This window comes from Natator depressus, chromosome 7 (assembly GCF_965152275.1).
Source record: "Natator depressus isolate rNatDep1 chromosome 7, rNatDep2.hap1, whole genome shotgun sequence".
NCBI lineage: Eukaryota > Metazoa > Chordata > Testudines > Cheloniidae > Natator > Natator depressus.
This window is the reverse complement of record NC_134240.1, coordinates 18,545,675-18,566,919: the sequence shown is the minus strand read 5'-3', so window position 1 is coordinate 18,566,919 and position 21,245 is coordinate 18,545,675. Positions and strand designations below refer to the sequence as shown.

The 21,245-nt window shown below is 39.5% G+C and overlaps 2 protein-coding genes across 2 annotated transcripts; one reads left to right on the top strand and one right to left on the bottom strand.

The window, feature by feature from the left end:
• The first annotated feature begins 3,581 nt into the window (after positions 1 to 3,581).
• GHRL (ghrelin and obestatin prepropeptide) lies at positions 3,582 to 7,658 on the top strand. Its single transcript, XM_074959605.1, has 4 exons — positions 3,582 to 3,745; positions 4,199 to 4,309; positions 4,868 to 4,976; positions 7,612 to 7,658. Exons 1-4 carry the CDS (start codon positions 3,623 to 3,625, stop codon positions 7,656 to 7,658), a joined length of 390 nt encoding a protein of 129 aa, XP_074815706.1. The 5' UTR covers positions 3,582 to 3,622.
• Positions 7,207 to 21,194, bottom strand: TATDN2 (TatD DNase domain containing 2). Its single transcript, XM_074957563.1, has 6 exons — positions 20,583 to 21,194; positions 17,272 to 17,748; positions 13,378 to 14,289; positions 12,382 to 12,509; positions 10,975 to 11,158; positions 7,207 to 10,001 (listed from the first exon to the last, which is right to left on the bottom strand). Exons 1-6 carry the CDS (start codon positions 21,012 to 21,014, stop codon positions 9,861 to 9,863), a joined length of 2,274 nt encoding a protein of 757 aa, XP_074813664.1. The 5' UTR covers positions 21,015 to 21,194; the 3' UTR covers positions 7,207 to 9,860.
• Between the last annotated feature and the right edge of the window lie 51 nt (positions 21,195 to 21,245).

The window sequence follows — 21,245 nt, the reverse complement described above, 5'->3', positions numbered from 1 at the left end:
CTAGATCTTGAATTGCAAGTACAGGCATTATGTCCCCAACTCAAAGTGTTTAAGACTGTGGTTAAACTTATGAATTGTAGATAAAATTAAGCACCTTTAAGTACTTTGCTTGAATTGGAATTTATGGACCAGATCTTCAAAGGCATTTAGGCACTTAAATCCTATTCCTAAATGCCTTTGAAAATCTGGGACTATATGCCAGGGGTGACCAAATTTACTGACCCTCAAGCCTCATGTGCTAACCTTCTCAAGTTCAAAAGCTGCAAGACATGTACAACCTGCCCTGCAGGGCAGTGCCTACTGGGGTGCAGGACTTCACTCTGACATCCCCCTGTGGAGCTAAAACCCTGAGACCCACCCCATATCTGCAAGGCAGAAGCCCTTAGCCCCACCATTCTGTTGCAGGCCAGAAGCCCCAAGCTCCCCTGCCAGTCTGGTAGATGGAGAATTGAGGGCATGGGGCAGGGGGGCCCTTAGCAAGCCACACTTTAACTATAAAAGAGCTGCATGTGGCTCATGAGGTGTGGTTTGGCCACACCTGCTATATACTAACAGCTTCTTATCACATCATCTTTAAAAATACACAATTATGTATAGGTGGTTCCAGTTAGAGATAATCAAAAAATGAGGTTTTGTCAACTGTGTTTTTTCCTAAGACAAATGTTGTTTGATAAAGTTTATCTATGGAAGACTTCACAACAAAATTAAAAAATCCAGCACATGAAAATCAAAATGTTTGAACACAAATAAATGAAATTAAAAATTAAATTTTTTTTACACTTTTTTCCTGAGGAAGAAGGGGAGGGGAAAAAACTGGTAGTGAGGTGGAAACCTCTCAATCTCCCACCTTCCCCCTCCTGTGGCAGAATGTGAAAAGGACACATTAAAATGAGTTTTGTGACCTTTATTTGTGAAAGTTTGTTTTTGTTTTATATTAAAACCATTACTCATCTTACATATTTTTTGCTGGTGAATTAATTAATGGGGTGATTATTACAAGCAAAACCTAAGTACCTGAGAGAAGTTTTTTAATCAGTCTGTTTAAACTTTTTAGGTTTTAGCCCTATTTAACTCCAGCTTCTGACAAACCACTTGTGAGAAAAGGTCTCCTGGCTTCTCGCAGTCAGAAGTTTAGAGACACCCCGAGCATGAGATTGCCCATCTTGGATAATAGCCCCTGATGGACCAATCCTCTATGAACTTTTCTAGTTCATAGAACCCTGTTATTCTTTTAGCCACCACAACATCCCATGGCAATGAGTTGCACAGATGGAGCAGTGTGTGAAAAAGTATTTCCTCATGTTTGTATTAAACCTGTTGCCTATTAATTTCATCAGGTGACCCATAGTTTTTGTATTTTGGGAGGGATAAACAGTTCTCTTTTTCCATACCATTCATGATTTTACCAACCTCTACAATATTCCCCCTTACTCATCTCTTTTCTAAGCAGAGCAGCCCTAATCTTTTTACTCTCTCTTCATATGGAAGCCATTCCATATCCCTGATCATCTTCGTTCCCTTTCTCTGAACCTTTTCCAGTTTCAGTATATCTTTTGTGAAAGGGAATAACCAGAACTGGACACAGTATTGAAGGTGTAGGGACACCATGGATTTATAGTGGCATGATGATATTTTCTGCCTTATTTTCTATCCCTTTCCTCATAGTTCCTAACATTGTTAGTGTTTTTGTCCATGGCTGTGCATTTAGTTCAAGTTTTCAGAGAATGATCCACTGACTCCAAGATCCCTTTCTTGAGTAGTAACAGCTAAATTAGAACTTGTCATTGGGGAAAAATAATTCCTACTTTATACAATGTGTATTACTTTGCATTCATCAATGTTGAATTTCACAATTCATGTCATTGCCCAGTTACTCAGTTTTGTGATATTGCCATGTAACTTTGGCATCAGCTTTGGACCTAACTATCTTGAATAATTTTTTATCAGCTGCAATTTTGTCACTTCATTGTTCATACCCTTTTCCAGCTCGTTAATGAATACATAGAACCGCAATGGTCCCAGCAAAGATGCTGTTTCCATTGTGAAAACTGACTATTTAATCCTACCCTTTATTTCCTGTTTTTAAGTAGGTTTCCATGAGAGGACCTCCTCTGTTATCCCATGACTACTTGGTTTCCTTAAGAGCCTTTGGTAAGGGACCTTGTCAAAGGCTTTCTGAAAACCCACCATGGATCAGAATAGCAGTCCAGCTAGTCTAGTATCCCATCTCTGACAGCAGCCAGAATCCTCCAGAAGGCATCTGGGGAATAATCTACCCCCTACACAGGATTCACCTTGATTGCTAGAGGTTAGAGATTGGCTTAAGGTCTGAAGCATGAGATTTAACATCACTTTCAAATTTTTGTCACTAATTATGACAACTCTGTCTATTCTTTATCCCTATAAATATCCAATCCCTTTATCAAATTTAATTAAATTCTTGACCATAATGACTTCCGATGTCAGAGTTCCAGATTAATTACACATTATGTGAAAAAGTATTTCCTTTTATTGATTTGGAATATCCCACCTTTAAATTTAATTGAATGTCCTCTAGTTCTTGTGTTAGGAGATAGAGACTACAGAGCTAGAACTGTAGTTCTAAACCATGCGCTTTTATCATATCCCCTGTTTCTCCTGAAGAAAGGAGATGAAATCAGTCTTTTCAATTTCTCTTCATGTGAGAGGTTTTTCCAGGCCTTGGATTACTATTATTCCTCCTCTTTAAATCCCGTTCCAGTTTTGAAAAAGTAAAAGAGAAACACCCTCCCCTCCCAGCTATCGAGGGCTGAAAGCTGCTTCAAGTTTGACCCCTCCAGTAAAACAAAGCAAGGCAACATTTGATAAGGTAGAATACAGGCAAAGACCACCGGGGGGAATTTTAAAACAAAACATACAGCTCAATTTCATTTTCCATTATAGGTCACAAACATAGCTTCTTTATATCTTAAGATACACTCCATTGAACTATACCAGTCCAACTATGCATAAAAGTATTCTTAGGATAATAAAACACTATTTAATCTTTAAGTAAATGGAAAAGTCTTTAAATTAGGCTCTTTGCTTTAAAGAGTCACTACCATAGCCCACAGAAAATCTAATGCAGCAACAGATCTATGCATTATTTTCACTCTCTGTTGATTTTGTCAAAATGACATGAGCAGAGCAGGTTTCCAAGGAATTCCAAATACATGTTGGATTGCATTTGAAAAGGTGTTTTATCACAAGACAAATACTCCAGGCACTATATAAATGCTTAACAGCAGCAGCCATATGATGAACAAGAAATCTCAGGTAGGTAACCTTTGAGACTGCCTTTTTTGTTTTCCTACACACTTCCTCTCTCCTGCAGTTTTATATTTTTCTACTTGTGGAGGAAAATAAGGTAAGTTTCATACAATTTTATTTCTTATTAAAGTAATAAACTCACCTATAAAAGCAGGATCTCTGTAAGACGACCAACTACCTCATATACATCTACCTTTAGTAAACATTACAAATTTATCTGAAATCAGTTTATGAAAAATTGCAGGTTGAATCTGGACTCAAGGAAATAAACATGTCACTAAAAAGCATACTAAGTTGTCCTATCTTTATTAAGTTTTCAGGTTTGATACAGTCTATGCCCAAGTCACTCATGTTTCTCAGAAGCACTATGCTGGGAATTCTCCTTATCTGCATTCTCTGGACAGAGACTATTATGGCTGGATCTAGTTTTTTAAGCCCCGAATATCAAAACACACAGGTAAAATTTAGGTATATTTTACTCTTCTTCCCTCTTCTTTCAAAACTACTTCTTGAGATAAAATATTTTTTTATAATACTCAGAAAAACCTAACAGACTGCCTCAACTTAAGAAGGTACAAGTTCTGCCAAAGGAAAGCTTTATCCCAATTCCCAGATGAATAACGTAAACCAATAGGGCTGCATCCACAGTAGGAAAATTATACAATTCTGCAGTGGTGGCAACAAAGGGGGATGTTGTAGCGTAGACAAGACTTTGATGACTTTACCACTGTTGTCTGCTTACAGCAAGGTAAGAAAACAGCGTAGACAAAAAACCCTGTCTATGCTACAGCTCCCACCTAATGGAGCTGCCCATATGGTGAATTATGGATTCTAATTTTTCTGTTGTAGACAAGGCCTAATTGTTTTTCTATGGATAGAGTATTTACACTGTGTTTTGGTTACTTTCCAGCAACGAAAGGATCCAAAAAAGCATACAACAAAGTTAAACCGCCGAGCTGCAGAAGGACTTTTGGATGCAGATGCAAGGCAGATAGAAGGAGACAATGAAATAGAAATTAAGGTTTGTATTTTACAGTCAGTTTTTAAGAGGGTTTGTTTTGCATATGACCACATAATACAAAATGAATAGATTGTGATACACAAACGTGGTACAAATCAAAACTACACTGATATCTGATTTGAGAAGCAGTTAGAAAAAGCACTTGAAAATGGTAACCATAGCTAATCTTAAAAAAAAAAAAATCTAAAGCAGTTTAAAAATTTATTGCAACTGGTCAAACTGCAACCTCCTACTAAAGATTTACTTCCATTTCAAGATACATGTACAATGAAATTTCACTTTGTAGACTTTCTTCAGTAGTCTCACACTTTGCTGTATTTTGTTTACAATAGCTATACACAGGGTAATTGCTGTTTCTCATGTGTATAGTTATTTCAACCACAAGTCAAGTGGGTGCTTAGCGGGAACAAGTTTTCCTCGTTTTCACAGACCTCAGCTAACACTGTTCCCATGAATGTAATCAGTCTGCAAAGCCTGTTCACCCAATAGAAGAAAAGAATCGAACTCTCTTTAAGGAAACTGTTAAACTGAGCTCTTCTGGTTTGGTGTTTTCATTAGCTTAGTGTTCCCTTTGAAATTGGTGTCAAGATAACAGAAGACCAGTACCAGGAGTATGGACAAGTGCTGGAGAAGATCCTAGAGGACATTCTTGCAGAGGACACTTTAGGTACTTCTCCCTCCCACATCCCAACTCCTCTGTGTGGGACTGGTGGGTGGAGAAGAGTGTTCCAAGAACTTTTGCTGGAAGTAAAGGGTATTGTATAACTTAATATATAAAACATTAGGCCAAGATTTCAAGAGCCACTTTGGGTGTCCAACGTGACACTCTGTAAAGGGACCTGATTTTCAGATTGGGCAAATAGGATCCCTCATTGTTTTATTTGGGAATCCAAAAATAGAAGCACCTAACATCACAGATTACTTTTGAAAATCTCAGGTTTTTTTATGCCTCCCACAAGCCAACACCTTCATCTCTCTGGCAGTGAAAGAGACCAAAACAGGGTGGATAAAAATCAATGATTTTTTTAAAGATCATTTAAAAAAAAAATTTAAATAGGTTTTTTCCTCAAAAAGCATTTTATCAAAAAAATCCAATCTAAAGACAGTATTAAGATCCATTATAGCTCAAAGATCTCTCATCATGGAATAGGGATTATAAATTCTAATTCTATAGTATGAGACAATATATTCACGTAACATTTAAGAGTTTTGTAAATGAGTTCCAACAGTTCATGGATTAGGGACCCAATCTTATGCGGTTTCACAGGCTTCCGTATAGATTTAAGTTAATCTACCTACCTACCCACTGGAACTCAGTATCTTCTAGACTGAGCACTATTATAGATGTTTAGTTTTCCAGTTCTCAAACTGCGGATTTGTGTCTCCAGAGAACAAGCTTAACACTAAAAATGTTTTAAAATAAATAAATATATAGAGGTGAGAAATAACAAACCTCAACTTTGTCACTCTGCAAATTTGTATACACAGAGTCAATCCCTTACCTCTCTCTAAAAGTGAAAAGTTTCAAAAAGTTCAATAAATAGAAGATTGTTGGGGGTGGAATAGATCTGGGCAAGGAAAAGAAGTCTAGAGATAAATGTGAGAAGCGAGGGACATATGCTTGTTTTGTTAAAATATGGTATGTTCGCTGTTGAAGAAAAAAATCCAGAATACTTAACGTTGTTGTTTTAGTTAAATAAAAAAATTTAAATATCTGTCTGGTTATGTTCTCCTAATACAGCATGGCAAGAAAATCCTCCAAATATTAATGATTAACCTGTTGAATTGGAGATATTTATGAATTAATTGGGAGGTGAACTATCTGCTTCAATTACCTTTGGTAATTGAAATAACCAAACAACCATTCATTTTCTGATATAGCTGTAAAACTAATCTGAAAAGTTTTCCAAATAAATCACTGTTTAAAAATGTATAGTGTGTACCTTCTAAAAATGAAACCTACATCTATCTCTGAGTTGTGAAGAATATGTATTAAGGTTATAACAACCAGCAAGAATGCACTTTTATGTAGAAAACCCATGATTAAATAGAGTCTTCCTGACTAGTGATTTAAATCAAATTCATCCTGACCAAAACTATGCATTAGCAGTGGAAAAGCAAACAAAACTCATTTTAGTTGTCACAGATACTATTTTGCTGTCTCTCCATTCCACCACATCAAGACCAAGTGTCTCTTATCCTCACCTTCAAGGCCCTGGTGCTTCTCTCTGCCCTTTTATTGTGTTGGCCCTTCACCCTCTCCACTCTGCTAGCAATGCCAGTTTTGATAGTCTGATTGTCCATTCCCGTTAAAGATTTCTTTATGCTTTTTACTGCGTCTCCTTAAGCTTGAACGGATGGATCTGCAAGGCCACTTATTCTGTCCTCCTTCAAATCCCTTCTCAAGCCTCACGTTTTCCAGGGGCAGGTCTTCACTACCCACCGGATAGGCGGGTAGTGATCGATCTATTGGGGATCGATTTATCATGTCTTGTCTAGATGCAATAAATCGATCCCCGAATGTGCTCCCCGTCAACTCCGGAACTCCAGCTTGTGAGAGGCGGAAGCGGAGTTGACGGGGGAGTGGCAGCAGTCGACTCGCCGCCATCCTCACAGCCAGGTAAGTCGACTTAAGGTAAGCAGACTTCAGCTACGCTATTTGCGTAGCTGAAGTTGCGTATCTTAGGTCGACCGCCCTCTCCCCCGCAGTGTAGACCAGGGCCAGGTCTCTTCAAAGAAGTCAGCCACTATAATTATGTAATAGCAGCAAGTATACATAGAACTGTGTATAGGTCTTCCTCTCCCTCACTTTTCACATGCTGCTTAGTAACACATTCAATAAACTTTTCTGACAGGGATTACATCAACAGGACTTTGATCTTGGTTGGGCTTCTGGGAACTACTCTAATATAAATATTAAAAACTAATGGAAAAATTAACATGAGTTACATACCCAGCAAAACAGACAGAGGACAAATAGATACACAGATTTTTGGTTATCTTTTATTCAATACTCAAGAGTACATTCACCTGCAAAAAACCAGAACACCTAATTTGGTCTGTTAAATGAGTAATCAGAGATTTCACCCAATTTCATAAAAAACACAGATGTTATGAATTTCACTCTGTAATATAATATCCTGTTAGAAAGATATGTATTCTTGTATGTCTCTGTCAACATCGATTGTTTTGTTTAAACTTTATATGGCAAGGATGTCTAAACCTGTTAATACTACTTAAATAATTCAACAGTAAAAACAAAAAAAAGTAAAAATTAAAATCTCTACCCTCTTCCCTTTCAGAAACCCAAAACTGGCACGAGTTGAAACATGAAGATGTTACAAACTGATTAGAGTACAACAAAGTTCTGCTCATTGGCTTGGATTGCTTTAAATCTTGCTTTACATTGTGCAACGGATGATAATAGCATGTGTTAAAAGACAAATGCATGAAGCTGAACATTTTGCAGTTTTAAAAAAGGACATTTTGTTGTGTAACAGGTCTTTGGATGAGGTTGCAAGTAGTATAGATATGGTAGACAGATAGCTGCAAGCAAGGTCAAACACACTGAACTCTAAATGGTTTTCTTACCTTTCAAAACTATACGATTGAAGCTACCTGTTCTAAAAGTGAGGATAAACTCTGTTAATCTACCATATGCTTCTTGCAGCAGAAAATAAAGCTAGTGTTGAAACCGCAGTCATTTGTTTATGGATACTATATACATGTGGCACGAGATGGAAGTTTTAGTCTCCATTATACACCTACGTATATGATAAAGGGATGTGCATATGAAGTTAACTTTTAAGAGCCTAGTTAATTACACAAGTCATATGTTGACATCCATTACAAAGGGCCCTATCCTGCATCCACTGAAGTAAATGAGAATTCTGCAGTTAATTTCAATAGACACAATATTGTCTCCTTAGTGGTCCTAAAGAGGAAGGGGAGCAGCAAATTATACCCTTTACAACCTGAAAGCTTTTAAACTGTTGCTTTGTCAAAAAGATTAGTAAATTCACAAGTGGCAGTTATCCATGAGGGGGCTGTGGTATAGCCAAACCTACTGAGATATACACTTGTGGTGGAAATACTAGTCAACTTCACATTCAAGTATTTCAGTCTGTTGATTTAAGACAGGCTATGTGCACTTACAATAATATTTGGAGTAATAATTTTCTAAAAGTATGTATTTAATAACCTGTGTACAGAACATGAGGCCACAACACCTGCTTGATACTAGCATACACGTGGCCAATGTACAAAGTGGAAAGGCGTAACTGAACACCTTCACAGTGTCATTTATTAGTTTGGAGGGGTTGCCTGATTGATAAATGGAAGAGTTCCATTGTAATAATCTAGATTTCACAGATAACTAAAATCAATCTACAAAAACTTAGCATAGTTCTGTATAAACCGAACAACAATTTAACAGCATCTCTTTCTCAGAGATCTTTATTTACAAATAAGCTTTAAAAAAGTTTCAACTGTAGTTTCAAGGTACATTAAAAGTAACCTATATTACAGAAAAATTAAGTCATTGTCATTTGTCAAATTGCCCTCTGAAAGCAGTTAAACTGGCCTGAAGTAGTTTAAAATTAGACTTACTTTTACAAAAAGCTTATTTTGAGAAGTATATTCACCAAAGTGCTTTGCATTTCTGTCACACAGGCATTTTTCTTCACGATAACACAGTTGGGCCACAACCCCATAGAAGAACCTTCAGGATGGATTTTCACATTCAATTGCATACTACAGGATCTATCAAAAGTGGGATCAGTGAGCTTCTATGTTCATACTCCACTTTGGTTCTCTTAAAACCTCACTGTAGCCAAAAAACACTCATGTCTTTTTGAGCTATTCAACACTCTGGTAATTTTAACATTTTGCTGAAAAAATTTAAAAGCTTATTTGGCACCTACATGCTGTTTACTTTATCCAAAGAAAGGCACTTGTACACAAACAACACTTAACAATTTTGGGTATGTTTTCATTCTGTGGCATGAGGAAGTCTGTGCACAGTTATGCATCAAATTCTCTGCTCTGATACATACTCTTTTCCGTATAGCCTCAGCAATTAGGTGCTTTAAGAAGCCAAGATCATTGCTCACCTTTTGGGCTCTACCTACGCTCGAGTAATCTATATCTGCTCAATAATTATAGGCTGTTCACTCTTGAACAGGCTAATACAAATAAAAGCTGAATAAAATCCCATAATATTTACCACAGCAGATTCTCTTTGTCTCCACAAGAAAAACCATTTACCCAACAAAGACATCAACATCCTTTCTTGTGGTACGCCACAAGGAGACAATGGACCAGTAGAGAATAAAAAGGAGATGCAAAGGGATATAGATTAAAAGGGAATGTGTAACACTTTTGGGAGGAGTAAGGATGGCAAGTCATGAGTACTTAATACTAACCATCATCTCCAAGTTGGATCGCAGCATAACATTTTGGGGCCACAGAAGACATAATATACTTGAAGGGTTTGTCACCATTTCACAGTAGCTTTCCTGACCTCGCTCTTCTCACATTTGCTAGCACCATCCTATAGATTGTACATGTGGTTGGTGTTCTGCCTTAGAACAGCCAAGGTACGGGAGAGTGGCAGGTCCTTCAGACGGGCAATCTCTCTCACTGTGTGCAGGGCTAATCCTGGGTGAGAATACTGGCATATGCTTTTGGGAACCTGCACAAACATTAATGAAAGGGAAAAGTTAAGAATGGTGTAGGTCACTTCCTCCTGTCTGCAATATACAGAACCAGTCAAGAGTTATCACTTCAAGCCTCTAAATATGATCACTGACATTTTTCAGAAAGTGTCTTTCAACAATAATACTATTTGATGTTCCCAGTGTTTCTTCCATCCCAGAGCTCTTTATAAGGGCAGCAGCCAGCAAACAAACTGCACAACGGGAGAGGGAAACTATTGGCCAGAGACATTGGAGTAAATCTCTCTCCATTCATGCAAAGCAGAAAGGACCTCTGTTTTTCCAAGTCCTGTATGTAGAGAATTAAGTATGTTGACTACAGATGAACAAAGGGATGAGTTGGCCCAGCTAAGATCTGAACCTGTGGTTCTAAACAGTCTATAATTTCAAATCTGAGGCTTAGATCACTGCTACTTTGTAAAGGGAACACCTTACCAGACATATTAGAACTTGCTTCCAGATCCACATGCTTTGAATATTTGAAGCAGAAAACGGACCTACAAATGCAATATTCTAATCCAGGGGTCGGCAATCTTTGGCACACAGCCCATCAGGGTAATCTGCTGGAGGCCACGAGACATTTTGTTTACGTTGACCGTCCACAGGCACGGCCGCCCGCACTCCCAGTGGCCGCAGTTTGCCATTCCCAGCCAATGGGAGTTTCAGGCAGCAGCAGCCAGCACGTCCCTTGTTGTTTCCTGCAGCTCCCATTGGCCGGGAATGGCAAACCGCGGCCACTGGGAGCTGTGGGGAGCCATGCCTGCAGACAGTCAATGTAAACAAAATGTCTCGCGGCTTGCCAGCGGATTACCCTGATGGGCTGCATGCCCAAGGGTGCCAACCCATTCTAATCCATTCCTTCTTGCAGATGTCCTATCACACTTCTGACAATGCAACATTAACACCATGGGCAGAAAAGAATGTTTTGAGCATTTCTAGAAACATACTTACCTGTCTAGGAAGGAAATAGGGAGCATCTGTTTCTACAATTATTCTGTTCAAAGGAATTTTTCTTATAGTCTCTCTGGCTTCAAAGGCAGATGAGTAAGTCAGCAGTGCAGTGAATCCCACAGAAAGGTTTGGGAAATGCTCTAGCAATGGCTCTATGACATCGTAACTACCAGTAAAACAATGCCTAAGGGTAAACAGAAAACTTTGGTCATTCTCCAAGGTAACAGTTTTGCAAATTTCTAATAGGAGACAGACTCAGGGATAAGAATTCAAGGATCCAGTTTTCTTGGATTAGCCCAATCCTGTCTAATGTTTCAGTATTTAATGGGGATTGACTCAAAACTGAAGGGGTCAGGAAGGGTGGGATTATTGTAGAAAAGACAGGGAAAAGACTGCAAGGATTGGGGCAAGCCGCACAGCAGTCAAAGCAACGAACAGGAGCTAGATGATACTTAACATGGTTGCTGCCACAAGGCAGAATTCTTCAACAATTTAGAATAAAAACATCTGTTAAGATTGTTCATTTAGCTCTGTGTAGCGCGCAATGCGTTCCTACAGATCATGCATCAGTTGGGAACTTCCAATCACATTAAAATGCAATTTAGATATTCCCAGCATTACAATTCTGGTTTCATTCATTATTTTAGAGGTTTGACCTCTTATTAAAAAAAACAAATAAGTTTTAACAGAAGAGAAGTCTGATCTATTTAAATAAATTACTTGTTTCTGAAGACCTTTTATTTAACTAACAGTAGTAACACTTAAAATTACTAGAACCAACAGAGATTAGAGAAAATGGTTTCGTTTCCCCTGGATTTAGCTACACTGTGTGTTAAATACAAATTTGTGTATAATCAGTTCAATGGTTTCCCCTTTATAGTCAGTTTCCTCTTTTTGTGTAGATCTCTTACATAGTAGTAAGGGGAGGAAACAGATTTTAAAATTAAAAAAAGGATAGGAAAGTGTGATTGTAAGAGTCACAAGTTGGCAGGTAGATTCAGGGAGAGGTGCAACAGCCAACAGTACTTTTACCTCCATTTTCAAATTGACAATGCCCGTTCCAGACACTAAATGTCCCCTTCAGAATGTGTCAAATTCATAGCTTCAGAACACAACACAGTTATATCATCAAAACAACTTCTGCTGCATCACTTCCTGTCGATTCCTAAGGCATCCTCAGAATTTTTAAGAAGCCATGAAACATTACTGCTGCAGTAAAGCTTCCATAATTTTAAGCATTGACGATCCAGCTACCTCCCTATTTCTTTTTCAATTAAAGCATCACCTGGTCTGAACAGTTCCATATATCTCCTGGTTTGTTATTTTACTAATGTAGGTATAATTTCTGATTTAATTATAGGATATCCAGCAATGAATGATAGAATTTAATTTAGCAAATACAGCTACCTGTGTATCTTGTAGTCTTTAGGCACAAACTTTTTCATGATCCCCAGCAGATCATCATCAGCCTCTCTGCAGTGTATTACCAAGGGTTTCCTTAAGGACACAGCCAGTTGCAGTTGCTTTTCAAATACCTGAATAAAATGTAAAAAAAAGAGCACTACCTTAATTTCCACTAGAATTGTTCTAAAAACAAAGGGAATACAATGGGGTGATAGTAAGGGGTGGAAAAATCTATCCCCTAATTTATGCCAATTTCCTGTAAATCCATTCACGTTTTCAGATGAATTGTTACAAAAGACACCCAGGCACTATGGTGATCGGTGCATTAGCTTTCTACACCAATAAATATATTCATTTCAGTTTTAGTTACTTGGATCAAACTATCACACACCTATAAGTTTATAAAGTCATATTTTGAAGCACTTTCCAAAATGTAAATAGATATTTTTATTTAACAAATGGGAAAACTGAAAGTGCAGATTTTTCCAAGTTAAAAAGGAAGTCTGTGACAAAGCTGGAAATGGAGTGGAGTTCTCCTTCCTTTCAGCGTTGTCCATGATGCTTCCCTACAATACTGTATGGTACTTTTGGCCAGCTATCCAGGTATTTGTATTATGCTCATCACTACCATATCAGGATTCTCACATTCTAAATATACATTTCAGAGGCTGCAAGAAAAAATAACTAGAATACACATTTAATATGCTTTGTAACTGGTCAACATCTCATTTATCCAATATGTCTCCAATTCAAATTTGGAAAACTGTTTGGAGGGAAGACAATAAGAGTATTTGATGAATGATTTATATATCTTTGTCTGAAAAGGTCTAATTCACATATCACCCTGAGGGTTCTCTTCTATCCCAAAATGAATATAAAGGTTGTAGAAAGCTAAAGTATATTGTATACAGAGAAAAGAAAAAAAAGTTTAGAATCCATAGGTAAACCTGAAAGAAGAGTTCCAATTAGTACCATACAATTAGAAGCTCAGCTCCTTACCTCATGTTGCTTGGAGATATCAGTAGAGCATTTATAAGAGTAGTCTAGACCCATCTCTCCAAATGCAATAGCTTTCGGGTGCCTCAGTGCCTGTAAGAGATTTCTTTCATGGAGGTCTGTGTAGTAACGTGCAAAATGTGGATGACAGCCAAATGCTCCCCAAACCATTTCTTCTTTTAACAAATCCTCCCACAAGAAGTCTTTTAGGGTCCGAGGATCACAGAAGTCAGCTATACAGCCTTGAAATTCTTTGGGAAAGGAGCTATTGTAAACTTTTCTAAACTTTGCAAACGTGCCTCTGAAAGACATCTTGGAATATAGCATGTCCAGGTGGCAATGGGTATCTATGAAACCCTCCTGTAAATGTTTAGGGAGTTCAATAGTTGCTTCCTGCTTTACATATTCAGAAGTAAAAGAATCAGACATCCGTGCTCTAGAGATAATGGGAGCATATGATTCTGCTTCCTTGCTAGACATTTTGCTTTTCTCCTCAGAGATCAGGGAAGACTCAAAGGAATGTGATCTCCAATGTTCACCTTCAATTGCAGACTCTAGATCTTTTGATGTATTGGAAGGAGTGCTTGCTGCAAATTCTACAGAAATATCACAAAGATGACTGCTACTTGAGCCACCTAAATAAGAAGTATCCTCACCGGGGTTTGAAAATGAATGATTAGGTGGTTTTGGACTACTTGTCCAGCACTTCGCAAAGTCACCCCATGAGTGACTGTACAGATGAGCAGGGTATGTTACGTAATCAGTTATAACTGGTGAAGTCTCCAAAATAACTGACCTATTGTGATGTGGAACTGAATCCTCCTGGGAGAACCTAGCTAAAGATTCTACATCATCCACATCAGACCAATCACTTCCCACGGAGGGCTCCTTTTCCAGCGTATCTCGCTCTTTGAACTGCAAGTCAAATGGAAACAATATATACAACCGAAACAATCTTAGCTTTGTGAATAGTAAATTGTAGGACTGTCAGAGTTAGATGTTCCACTTTGTAGCCTATTATTTACCAAAACCTGAGCTGTTCCAGTAAGCACATGAAAACCTCAGACTGAACAAATATACAGGGTTGCTGTCTGAACAAATGAATTACTGACATAAGACTAAGGCCTTGTCTACACTTAAGATTTACTGCTTTAACTACGCCCATATAGTTAAGTGGCAAAACCCCCTTAACGTGGACTCAATTATACTGGTATAGCTTATTTTTGTTTGGCAAATGAAATAAACTTTACTAATATAACTGTGTCTACACTGGAGGCTTTACCAGCATAATGTCAATTATATAAAAAAAACCCAACAGTCACACTCCCAACTGACAGTTATCCTGGTAAAACTTTTTAACTATAGAGCAGGCCTAAAAGGAATCCTTCAGATATCAAGCTCAGAATATGCGGTAAGGCAAGAAAAATTGCTAAGAGAGGGGCTAGGTAAGTGGAAGGGTAGAGATCTGTACTAACTGTAGCTCACAGACATCAGAGCTGTAAAAGATTAGGTCACCTGGACAGGATGAACAAGCTACTGTAGGATTGTTCCATACAGAACATTACACCTTAAATTTGACCTAGGTGAAATTGTCACTCTTTCCTCAGGCAATTCAGGATGACCTAACAGATCACCTCCATCTCTAACGTCTATGATTTGGTTTCTTTTATAAAGAAGGAAAGACTGGAAGGAGAATCTGATTGGAATACAGAATTGTGTGCTAACCACAAAGAAAAGTGTATTGCTTCAGATGTATGCAACAAGTGCCTATCCTATTCTCTAGATCAGGGGTAGTCTGTTTTTTTTGGTCAAGGTCCAAATTTCCTGGTCAAGGTATAGTTAAAGTCTGGACTCCAGAGAAACATTTTTCACACTGCAAGTGCCCCTGTTCAACAAGCACAAACACTGCTGTTTAATATACACAGTGCTTATTGCAGGGGTAGTCAATAGGCAGACTGCATGCCAAATACAGACCGCCAGAGGTTTTTCAGTGGATCATGAAATTCTGGGGGATCTATGGGCAGTTAGTGCAGGGGAGAGGAGGCCTAGTGCAGGTAGAGTGACTGGCCATGTGCTGGCAGGCTTGGGGGAGCTGGCGCCCAGGACTGACGGGTAACTCAGGGTTGCAGGTATCCCCCAACCTTCCCTAAATGGAGCCCTTGCAGGTGCCTGGGGCTGGTAGTGGGAGTCCCGGTGCACCTGGCAGGGGCTCGATTGGCTGGGGGGGGGGGGGTGAGGGGAGAATGGGACACCTACACCTCCCCTAGTTATGAGTCAGCCCCACGCACCAGCTCCCTCAAGCCCACCTGCATGCAGCCAGTCACTAGACCCCCACCCATTGCACTAACTGCCCCCAGCCCCAGAGTTTCGTGGTCTGGACAAAAGCCTCTGGTGGTCTGGATTTGGCATGCGGTCTGCCTATTGACTACCCCTGCAATAAGCACTGTGTATATTAACCCACCTCCACAGAAGTCTCACTAATAAAAACCCTTGGACCCTCAGCCTACTACCCCTTCAAATGCCTGGGACAGAAAGTGAGCCTCAAAGTTCCTTAAAAGGTTAATAACCCAGGTTTTAGCAGAAAAGTGGATTCCAAAGTGTCTCCCCATCACAGAAAGCTCTACGTTAAGAGTTCAGAAGTGACTACAAGAAACAACGTTTCATTCTAATTTACTGTAGTCAAAATATACAAAAACAGTAATTAGCTCTTATATAGTGCTTTTTCATCACTAGATCTCAAATGTTTTACAAAGGAGGCAAGTATCATTATCCCAATTTTACAGATGAGGAAATGGAGGCTCAGAGCGGTAAAGTGATTTGCTAGAAATCACCCAAATCTGGCACTAGCCAGCTGGGATTAGAAATAAAGTCTTCTGAGTCCCAGTCCAGTGTTCTATCCACGAGGCAACACTGATTCCCAGTCAGAAAAAGAATTTATCAAATCTCATTCTTCTCTGATTTCTGCAGAGATCCATCTCATATGGCATGTATAATAAGAAGTATCCCTTATGCACCCTATAGAACAAAGCGAAGGATGCTAAATCTGATTTATATTAGAGTAATCATGCACAGGAACACATTTTGATTGTATCCTTAAATATTTTTTGAAGGGAAGGGGTACAGTAGTGCCTAGAAACCCTAGGGAAGATTTTCAACCATAGCCTCTGAAGAATCCACAAATAAGGGTTAATAAATTATGAATATATTACTTCTTTATTTAAGTTAATTAGCTCTTATTTTAAGGGACTGAACACAAAGATAAAGGGCAATAATATTCATCTGCAGCTACAACAGGACTTACATCTTCAGAGGTGATATCATAAGTTATGAAAGATATAATGCTATAAAACTAACATTGCATAGACAAGGATGTGTTGCTTTCTACAGTCATCTTGGGATTATTATCCAAGTGTGAAACAAGACACACATTGCTACCACCATTTTATGTTCCAGTTTGCATTAATGTTTAGAGCTGCTATATTTCAGGGTTTAGCTATACTGAATCCCATTTTCTTAAACTAAAGTAGTGATACTAAAATGCTTCACATTAAGACTTTGTTTGTACAATTGACAGTGATATATTCTACACATTAAAAAATGGATCCTTCAAAATTAGCAGCTGGTATTTAGTGTTCCTAAATGCATATTCTTTATATGTAGGGGAAAATGGAAAGCGGCCACTGAATTTTACTCAAATGATCTCAACATCTAGTAGAGAAATCTATGAGATTTTTCCCCAATACTGGGCACGTGCTTTGTGTTTTGAGTGTTTCCAATTTGGTCAGAAATACAAAGAACTTTGATTCGTTCATTTAAAGTTTTAACTAGTAAAATTCCAAATATTTTTTGATATGTCCTATTCAAGAAACACTACTTCATGGCCTCACACACACTTACCTCATAATCTTCTTCTGAACTCAAATTGTGTTCATCCACAAATACAAGCTTTGGAGAGGGTCCTGCAATATTTGGCCTTTGGTAATCCACATACTGTTCTTTGGGGTTACTCTGTCCAGTGCTAACTGAACTAGCACAAGCATTGTTTTCATCTACTGAAGTTTTCTGTTTGTCTGAACGTAGCTGACGTCGCTGATCTTCTTCACGCCTTGAAACTGCACAGATACTTCTTGAGTTGCCATCTGATTTGCAAGGTTCTTTACTATGACAGGGCCTTTGATCTTGATCTCCATTTGATGTAGATGCCTCCTTTCTGACCTTTTTCCCTAATGATTTCCCAAAAGCATCCTGGAGAGCTCTAAGGTATATTACTGTGGATCCCTGATCCTTCATTCTCTTCTTCCTATGATCCACAGTCTGTTCTTCTGAGACACCTTTACCTTCAGTCCTTAGTGTGAGGTTACAGCCTGCACCACCCTTGGATTTATAAGACCATATAAAAAAGGAAACAGCATTATGTAGGTGCGCATAAGTACTAAACATTTTACTAATCAGAAAGCATGTATGCTTTGTTGTGGGTGGGGAGAGTAGAAGGGTAAGAATTCCTCTCAAGCAGAGAGGACAGAGATGGGCAGCCTAAAAAATTTTACAGCACTACCCACAAAGACTTAAAGTCTCAGCATGTGCTGGAGGTATGGCCACATCTCTTATGTTACGAATGTGCTAACTTTTCCTTAACACTTACAAAAAGAGTGGCCAGATTCTGCTTTTTTCTGTAAAGTAAATGCCACCCTTGGGCTTCTGGAAAGCTGCCAATACAGCCACAATTTGAGAAAATATGGAAACCTTGTAGTAGGGGATCATTTCTCACCACTGGGAGCTGCTATATTCTCTGCATTGTTGCAGAGGACTATACTCTTATCCCTTGTAAGAAAACAACCGTGTGTCCAGCGCCTCCTGTCCTTACAGTAGCGCCACAGGAGGTGTCTTTAGACTAGTCAGCACAAGACAGGCCATATTAGGATACTGTTTGGAACAGCTTGGTCCCATTCCAAGCAGGAACTATGCTCTCCCCACTCAAAACAAGCCACAGGAGTCTTTGCCTATTAAAAGAATAAACTTTTCAAATAATATTAGAAGAGAATCAGGCATGCTGCAACCTAAGTTATATTTTGATTTGCACAGCTAGACCAACTGTTTGGCCTAGACTTTGCTAATATAAAAACAAACCCAGTATGTTAAGCTTGAGAAGCCAGTCCCTGTAAGAATGGAACAAAGCATATTAACGAAAATAAATGATATAATTTTGCTTCTTGAGGGCAAATGAAGGTCTAAAAGATTTTAACAAAGGAGTGTACTGCTTTAGAAAGATAGACACAATCTGAATTATTTTTCCTGAAATTCTCTACAGAGAACTAAATAATTAATTGGGTTATAATACTAAAAAGATATAAAGTAACTGAAACCCGATAGAGAACCAAAATGATTTTTATTTAGGCCATTTAAAACTAGGATTTTGTTTGGCTTTGTTAAGCCTTTGTATTCAATATAGAAACAGCTGGAAAAGAGCTGTTAAAGATTTGACATCCTAACTCTACAGCTAAAGGTCAAGAAAGCTCCTACTGTACTTCTCCGGAGCTTCCACTTTTGCTGTAAGACACAGGAAGACAAGATTTGAAAGGACTTCCAGGGGAAGGTATTGAAAAGTTTACACAGTTCTAAATTAACTAATGGAAACAAGTGAAAGTTGTACAAAATGAATGAATAATGAAAGGTAACAAGAAAATAAATTAGGCACTCTGATTAATCCATTTTACAATACAAAGGAACAAGGACAGTGAAAGTGAGTTTACCTTACAAATAAAACTTTATGCCTTGTGCACATGAACTTTTAAACAATGTAACTCACTGCCACAAGGTATCACTGAGGCCAAGAATTTAGTAGGAGCACGGATTAAACATCAATATGGGTAATCAAAACATGTAGGTTTCAGAGTAACAGCCGTGTTAGTCTGTATTCGCAAAAAGAAAAGGAGTACTTGTGGCACCTTAGTGACTAACCAATTTATCTGAGCATAAGCTTTCGTGAGCTACATCCGATGAAGTGAGCTGTAGCTCACGAAAGCTTATGCTCAGATAAATTGGTTAGTCGCTAAGGTGCCACAAGTACTCCTTTTCTTTTTGCAAAACATGTAGCTACATTAAAGAAAAAAAACACATACGGCTAGAAAATCTTCATGCTTCAAGGCACAAATAACTACTAACTAGGGTTAACTAGAAACTTCACTGATGGACAAGTTACTACAGTATTAAGGGTTTCTTGCACTTTTCTTTGTGCATCTAGTACCAGCCACAGTTGGAGACAGGCTGCCAAATTAAATTAGCCACTTCTATGATTTTGTATGGCAACTACTATGCTCCTGATATTTCCAAGGTAAAACAGGATAAAAATCTTCCTCCCCCACCCTCCTATCTTGCCAAAACAAACCAACTTTTCGGACTTTTTTTTAATACATCAAGAAGAAACAGATAGCACAAACCTATTTTCTCCCTTTGCAGGTTACCTTAAAAAAAAACACACACACATTTTTACTAGGGCTTTGTACAAGAGACCATAAAAGCTAAGCCAGTTTTCTAAAACTTGCCTGTTCAACAGGATGAACCTTTAACTTTCACTCTTCACTGAGCTTTGTTTCAGAGCAAAAACAGAGAGGAGTCCTTGTAGCACCTTAGAGATTAATTATTTGGGCATAAGCTTTCGTGGGTTAATTTTAACCCACGAAAGTTTATGCCCTAATAAATTTGTTAGTCTCTAACGTGTCACAAGGTCTCCTCGTTGTTTTTGCTGATACAGACTAACACGACGACCACTCTGAAACCCGCTTCAGAGCACTACATTAAAACGACACACACTTTTACTGGCAAACAATTATAGTAAACACTATATATTATAAGACAAGTGAAGACTCTTGGCGTGTGATGCCAGCCCCCCCACAAAGCAGGTGTGGTATTTTTAAAAAGTGGCTGGCAGGTCAAGTTAAAACACTGCCGCTGCACTGTTATCTTCTTTAACTCTTCCTGAAATGTAGCCCAAAAAAACTCATCTTCCTCTCAACCAGGAAGCTGTACCTGTACATTTTTAAAGAAGTCTGCAATAGAAAAAGGCCCCCCTCAGGGAATTAGCTGCACAAAGGGAGCAAAACCCATAACTTCCTTCACAGAGCACCAAAACATTAAAGGCTTTGTCAAACTCCTCCTGTTTTCGGTCAGCTTTTGACTCTAGTTTGCAGCCTTTAATGTTGATCACATACCTCCCGGTTCAAGGACTCCCGGGGCAGGGAGACCAGATCTGCCTTGGACATTTTCCAGCCAGGAGGTTTCCTGAGCAGGGTTCTCCTGGGAAGGGAAGAGCCCCTACCCCTCTCTTCCAGGCTGCCGCTGCTCCCATCGGCTGCGGAATCTGGGGAGGAGCCTCGTGCAGAGGACGCAGCTCCGGACGTCTCGCCGGCAGAGAGCCCTCGGCAAACGGCCTGTGGGGAAAGCCAAGTCCGCGCCCGTCCGCACGCCGCTGGCTTCCCCGCGCTCTGGGCCTCTCCCGAGTGCGCGGGGCAGCCGGCGGCGGAGCCGGGGCGGGAGGACGGACATGGCGGCCCTGCTGTGGCGCATTTGCGGTACTTGGCGGGGGAGCTGTCTGACCCGCTGTCCCATGCGCCCTTCGCCTTGCGGCGCCTGGCGGGCTCCATCGGGGCGCGGCACCTGCGCGGCGGGGAGCGCAGCCGTTAGCCCGGCTCCGCGAGGGCAGCCGAAGCGAAGGGGCAGGGGCGGGGCGAACCCGCAGCCCGGGCAACAAAGACCGAGCTTAGCGAGCGACCACCCCCACGAACACCGCAGGGCTCCTCAGGCAGCCCCCGCAAGAGACCACAGCGGCTGAGGGAGCCACGCCGGGGACAGGCCGCTCGGGATCAGCGCCTGGC